Source organism: Neophocaena asiaeorientalis, unplaced genomic scaffold (assembly GCF_003031525.2).
Source record: "Neophocaena asiaeorientalis asiaeorientalis breed wild unplaced genomic scaffold, Neophocaena_asiaeorientalis_V1.1 scaffold76, whole genome shotgun sequence".
In the NCBI taxonomy this organism is placed as follows: Eukaryota; Metazoa; Chordata; class Mammalia; order Artiodactyla; family Phocoenidae; genus Neophocaena; species Neophocaena asiaeorientalis.
The window spans coordinates 2,255,167-2,262,012 of record NW_020173668.1 but is presented as its reverse complement, the minus strand read 5'-3'; the positions used below and the strand labels follow the sequence as shown (position 1 = coordinate 2,262,012).

The 6,846-nt window shown below is 49.2% G+C and overlaps 1 protein-coding gene across 1 annotated transcript in view; it reads right to left on the bottom strand.

Annotated features, from left to right (window-relative positions):
- Positions 1-1,799: 1,799 nt before the first annotated feature.
- Positions 1,800-6,846, bottom strand: part of UBE2Q1 (ubiquitin conjugating enzyme E2 Q1) — a 9,523-nt gene continuing 4,476 nt past the window's right edge. The window contains 9 exon segments of the mRNA XM_024748090.1: positions 1,800-2,008; positions 2,480-2,546; positions 2,921-3,044; positions 3,046-3,244; positions 3,507-3,591; positions 3,816-3,956; positions 5,549-5,599; positions 6,223-6,327; positions 6,662-6,766. Of these exon segments, the coding sequence (XP_024603858.1) occupies positions 1,977-2,008; positions 2,480-2,546; positions 2,921-3,044; positions 3,046-3,244; positions 3,507-3,591; positions 3,816-3,956; positions 5,549-5,599; positions 6,223-6,327; positions 6,662-6,766 (909 nt within the window). The 3' untranslated portion in view covers positions 1,800-1,976.

The window sequence follows — 6,846 nt, the reverse complement described above, 5'->3', positions numbered from 1 at the left end:
TTTGGGGTGATTGATTCCTCTGTCTAGCCACCCCTCCCCAGTGCTGCCCTCTAAAACCGAAGCAGCGAGACTGGGAAGCTGTCGTGTGCCGGCCGTGCGGACACTGCCTGGGAAATAGATGCACACTTGCATAGGGTGTAAGTTTTGTGTCCTTTCTCTTTGCCTTCTTAGTGGACAGAACATTGGTTCAGGGTGAGGCGGCCTTGATTTTATTTATTTATTTTCCTAATGCTGTGTAACTTCATTAGCAGCCTAATGTAAGGTTATGAAAGGGACTGTTAGGTTTGACAAGAAAAGTGGAAGACTTTCTTTAGAGCTGGTGTTTATATAGCTATAGCGCACAGGAGCTGGTGCTTCCCTTTACATCAGGTGAATGTGGATCCCATTATTTCCTTAAATAATTTGATTAGAGCCAAGCTATTTAAATAATTTTATTTGTTTCATCCTTTGGTAGATGAGAAAAATACATTACAAAATACATTATACTGAGGACAGATCACAGTACACATTACTAAAAACACAATCTACTTTCCAGCCAGGGCTGGTGATAAGTTCAGGAGAAAGCCTCGGAGGCCTTGAAAACCAGATTTCAGCTTCATGAAATGAGTTTCCCCCTTGGGTCCCCTCTTTATCTCCACCTCAGCATAAATTAGCACCCTGTATCAGGTGGGTGTGGTGGGGTAGGAGCAGCATTGAGTGGGACTGGTGAACTCTCCGTCCACCTGAAGCAGCAAAACATTAAAATCCCTTAAAAGGGGAGAAACGACCAATGTTAAAATTGCTGTGTCAAACAAAGCATTACAGTACTCTGGCATCTTACAGGTTCCCAGATGGCTGTCCTAAGTCTGGGCTTTCTGAGATGAGTGTCTTCACTTAGCCATCCCTGGCCTCTGGCGTTTGTCACCATCCAGTCTGTAGGCAGAGTAGGTCCAAAGAGGCTGCCTCTGCCTCAAGGTAAGCTCACTGACCAGGAGAGGCAGGCAGCGCATACCACATGCAAACAGTACGCCTGTACTTTTAAAGAGCAGGAACAGACATGGCACCTACGGTTCAGCTCAGCAGACTCCCCTCCCCAGCAGTTCTCAGAGCCTGAGGTAAGGACACAGGTATACAGACCAACCCCCTTAAAGCTAACTCTTTCCAGTAGGACCCACCTTATGAGTGCCTTAAAAGAATCCAGTCTCCAAGCCACATGGCTCCTCTTTGATAAGACCAGATGAAGCAAGAGACCGAAGCGGGGAGCAAGGGAGCTACCATCACCCTTCAGTGCCACTTGCTGGGAGGGAGGGGAACCAGTGAACACTGGAGTGTTAGCTACATAGCAAGCTGCTGAGACCAGAAAGGTCACATACATGCTTGAGACTCTGCCCCCATACCTACTCAGTTCATTTTAAAGTAGTTCTGTGAAGCAGCCTCTTAGGCCTCCTTGTTATTTTTTTCTTAGAAACTTGAAAACATCTGTGACTAGAAAATTAGTCCTAAGAATTAAGGTCATCATTTCAGCCTACTACTTTGTGGTTCAGCAGGCCAGGCTCTGTATTCCCAGGGGTACAAGTGCTGGTCACTCCAGAGGCCTTCAGGGGCGAGCCAGGTGCGTGCTTCAGCTCCACCTTTCTCTTGCTTTAGCAGCGAAGCACAGCCCCTCATAGCTACCAAAGCCATGGAGGACTTGGTGCCCCTCCCCCACTGCTCAAGTAGTTCAGGAGTGGGGGTGGGGTGGAACGTGGGGATAAAAATAAAGATGAGTCAAGACCAGCATCTTCAAATTAACAAACTGTAATTGTTTTCCCAAAGATACATTTTTTTTTTTCCTTAGCGTTTAGAATAGCCATCATTGTCCTGCAATAGGCAGAGCTATCACGTCCAGGAAAAATGAGGGGGGGAACCACAGAGGCAGCGTGAGATCCAAATACAGCATTCAAAGGTAATTGGTCCAGTGGTGCCTGGGGAAGGAAGAAGGGGATGGCACTCCCGGGTTAGCCATCTTCCTTCGGGGGTGTGTACCAGCCTGCAAAGAAACCAAAGAAAACAGTGAGGTGGAGGCTGATGTCCACCCTCCCGGCCCCAGTCACTGAAGGCATCTCCAGGGTCAAAGGTGGAAAGAGTGTAGAAAGGGCTCCCCAGTGCAGGGAGAAGGTGTACGGGAAGGTAAGAAACTGCCTACCTGGAGGTTATAAAGAAAGGGAGAATGACGCACCCAACCTGAGGTGACAGCAGAGTGAGATGAGCTTTCTCACAGGGTGGTGGGGAAGAGGGGCAGCACTGAGTCTACCGGCGCTATGGACCGCTGGTGCTTTACTGGAGAAGAGGTGGCGGACGTTAGCCTCCACCTCACTGACTTCTTTGGAGAACAGGGGCAGGTGCTGTGTTAATGGGTGGTAAACGCTCGGAAACCAAAAGGGGTTCTTGCTGTTTGGCTGGAAGTGGAAACCTCAGGCTTGGCAAAAGTCCGAATCTCAAGTTGTGGCGCCAGCCTCACCGTTTTTTTCGTGGATCTGCACCAAGGACTTGTAGGACTGCTGTGCTCTTGTCAGGCTGTATTGAGACTGGGGAGAGGAAGCCACTAAATCAGGCCACCAAGCAAGGCCAGCTGTGGCCTTGTTGCCACCCAGGAGTCCCAGCTCCCAGCGCCATGCTCTGCTGACACACTAAATACCTTCCACCTGGGAGGTCCCCTCAGGGCATAATCCCCTAGCTTTCCCTTTCCAGACCTGCACCCTCCCCAAAGTCCTAGGCTGCCCCTCAGACCAAGGCCCTGCTCCTGTTCCCACTGCGGGCATCCTAGGACCACTCATCCGATGCTGCCAGCCCACAGACTTTATCCTCTCAGTCCCTAAAAGAAGGCCGCCTTGGCCTCCTAGTGGCCTAAAGCGTGTATGTCTCCAGCCAGTCCCACCAGGCCCAGGTCCAGGCTCCTTACTTTGTTGGCTCCAAACTGCACTCGTGCTTTCCCCTTCACCAGTGTGGCACTGATCTGCATGATCACTGACTCTATTGAATAGGCACTGCTCCAGCCCTAAGTAACAACAGGGACAAAGCAAACAAGTCAGGAGAGTTTCCAGAGAAACCTTATGCTTGTCCTCCAGAGAGTAGCTGCACCTATAGAAGGGCCCCTGCCCTTCACTCCCAGAATGGCCATCACCTGTTTGCCCAGGTCAGTGGGTACAGGCCCTGCGAGGCAGAATGAAAGGGCCACGTTTCCAATCATACAGACTGTCATTCACGAGTTCGACTGCATAGTTTCCTGGAAGGAGGGAAGAAGATGGGTGTCATTAGATGATGGTCCAAGTGGCAAGTGGTCCCTGATGCAGATCCCTCTCCCATGCTGAGAGAAAAAAAGGTCAAAGCCTCCAGGTTCACCCCAGACAGACATGCATCCAATCTAAGCCACTGGAGTGGGGGTGTTCCGTCCTTGGCCTGAAAACTTCATAAGCATCCATGCATCTGCTGCCACCATCATGTCCTTTATGAGCTCATGTTCAGACCCCTCTCTGAGGCAAACTCACCGCCTTTGAAACTCTGTGATCGGTATATATCCCTGAGCTCCTTCATCAGCCGGTCAGTAGCCTGCACCGAGCCAGACACCGCACCCTACAAGGGAGGGATGGAGGACAGAACATCTCACGGCCATGTGCTTAGAAACACCGTACTAGACCTCAGGAGCAGTCTGGCAGCCAGGATTTAGGCAAGGATGAGGCATACCCATAACCCACCCAAAAGTGGATTCTGTTCCCCAGATTGATACTCAATGCCTACCACCTCCCAGCCAGCACCAGCCGACCCCTTGGCCCAGCTTCTCCCTAGAGGGCACGTACATTTAAGTAATCTTGCCTCTGGTTCTTTTTAATTTTCTCTAGTATGGCCAAGTTTTCTTTTCCGATGCCGTCATCTTCAGATTTCTTACCCTCAGCTGGCTCTTCTTCTTTCATTTCATAGTGATCTAGGTCTTCTGTGTCCTGGGGGAGGTGTGGGGTGGGAGTGGGATAGAGGAGGAAAGAAACCAACACACGTTGTGGAGAGGGGCCATCGCCTTCCCAGTCCCACTTGACCTAGAGCTGCAGGTCAAGGAACAGTAGTCTATCTGGCAGGCTAATGAGTAAAATACCCTTTCCACTGCTGGAAGACTCCCAGTCCCATTCCCTCCACAATCTAAAGGCTGTGGCAAATCTCTTCTCCTATTCAATTCTCAAGCTGCAGAGCTGCGGAAGGGCCTAGGGAAAGCGAGCAGGCTCAGCTCTCTTGTTCCCCAGACCTACCCTGCTCCAACCATCCCTAAAGCTCTCCCTTGGCAGCAGAAACTCTTCCTTAATTCCTAGAATGACTTTGGCCTGACGCTGTGACTCAAAGCTCATGTTTCATCAGGTGACTTTTGTACCCAGGAGTTCCCAGGACTCCAGGTCTAAAGGAGAAAGCTGGATCAGAAATCTCCTGCCTTCCCAAGTGCTGGGCCTGATGAGGTATGCAGAGGTACCCAGTGCCAAGATGGAAATAAGGAAGGAGGTCCAGAAAGGCAGATGGTAGAGGTCAAGAACAGAATTAGTCCCTATTTGCCCTGCTCTAAGTGAGGAAGTAGTTCACTGTACATGGGGGAGGAGCCTATAGCCAGGACTCAGCCCCTCTCAGTCAGACTTGGGAGGGTTGTCTGCTGTCTGAGAGGAGAATGTTTCAGGTATCCCCAGCCCTTTGTGAGGCTTAAGACCCTGACAGAGTTACAGAAGTTGCAGAACCTGGGATGTTAATTCAGTGCAGAGAAACAAAGTGATCAGTGACCTCACTCTAGCAAGATATGTTAATACTAACCTCCTAATTACTACATTAATTGTTGATATCTACTGAATGTTTAATTATATGTCAGGTACCATAGTAGATGCTATACACACTAGCTCATTTAATTCTTATAACCACCATGCCGTTATTCTATCATTACCCCGATTTTACAGATGAGGAAGCTGAGATCTAGGTGAGGTTGTTATTATGCCCAAAGTCATACACCTCTTAATAGAGCTAAGATGTGAATCAAATTCTGTCTGACTCTGAAGTTCAAGTTCTTAACCATTATGTTATATTCTGCAAAATTGTTTTTAGAAAATGTATCAGATAAATTATTTAGCATTTATCATGTACTGAATGGAGCATTTTACATGCAATCCCTTATTTAATCTTAAAGACAACCCTATGTAGTAGCTGTTATAATCACATTTTATAAATAAGGAAAACTGCAGCTTAGTGAGAGTAGGTATAATTCCCCAATTAAGAGAGTTAGGAGATACAGGATGCCAGCTCAGGTCTGACTACAAAGCCATCTGCGATTAACTTCTTGACTATTCAGTGTAAACAGATTTTGCACTTAACTGTCTTCAGTGGTTGGATATGGGTGCCCTGTCTCTTCCTCTACTATACTGCTGTTCCTCCAGGTCAGTAAATCTGTCTTTATTTCCTTTGGTATTTTTCTCTCCCCAGGCCTAGACTGGAGCTCTGTACACAGCGGGGACTCAATGCTGCTGACAGAAAGAGCTTCCTACCAGTGCCGCCTTGGGTGGAAGCCTACCTCAGGCATCTCTTCATCTTCATCTTCCGAAGATACATCTTCCTGTGTACACTGCAGTGGGGAGGGAAGAGAGGGAGATCAGAGCCCGGTGGTTTCCTAGAATGCAGCCTCTGACCTACTCCCCTGAGCCTCTGGGTCTGGAAGCTGTGCGCCTGGCCATAATGCTACCAGCCTCTCCATCAGCCAGAACTGAGTGGAAGCAACAGCCTAGGGAATGACTTCACTACCGGCCCATTATTCCTCTACCACCATATGCCAAAGAATAAAAGAGAAGCACAATAGCTGTTTCTGTCACCTAACTCACAAATCCCAGTTTTACCTCAAGAACCCCTCCTTTACTAAATCATCTCTAGACTGATACTGCATTCTTGGATCTTAACAAGGGACCTTGGTCCCCAATGGCTACCTACTGCTAATGATAAAAATCCCCCCCATCCCCCCATGAGGGATGATCCTACCCAGAAGAGAGTTTTGATCAGAGAGGTGAAGCTACTAGTGCCCCATTTAGCTAGATTCCCATCTGGAGAAGAGGCCAAGAGTCACGATATGTGTACGTGTTTGGAGTAGGGCTGGAGAGAAACTACTGCAGGTTCATCTGAAGTAACATGCATTTTTTGAGTGCTATCTGTGGGGCAACTCTGCATAACAGGGTTCAAAGCCCCTCCGTTGCTCACCTGCTCTGCTGGCAAGGGCTGATCCAGCATCTCCACATCTGGATGCTGAGGGAGGTTATAGAGTTTACACAGGTCGGAGATGATCCTCTTCAGATGCTGCAATAGCTGGGGGTAGGGGACCACAGTGACATCAAACACTCCTTCCCCACCCCAAACTGGACAGGTACATGGGTGAGCTCTTGTCTCAGCCCCCAAACTAGTACCTAGTCCTCTAAAACTGAGACCATACGGCCAGGGGGAGGAGCTTAAGGGACGAACCCTGGGACTGGTGCAAGGCTCTCCCTCTGGCTTTAGGAAGCAACTCCCCTAAGACGTCTGCCTCAAATGTACAGGCTACTGCACCACCCACTTTCCAGAGACATCTTTCACAGGATGTTTTCATGGCATGGGTGTCACAGGAGGAAAATGCACTCCCACCTCAACACCCTGGCCCCCTCACCAAAGTATTCCCTTTCTTTATGTCCACCAGCCTCTCCAAGACAGCAGCCAAGTTAGGGTCATCGGACTCCACTGACCAGATGGGGGGCACAGCAGGGTATGACTCCTAAGGGGAAAAGAGCAGGGAGAGCAGTCAAGATGGGAGACTGGGGAAAGCTAGATTTTGCCTGCTTTCCAAGCACCAGG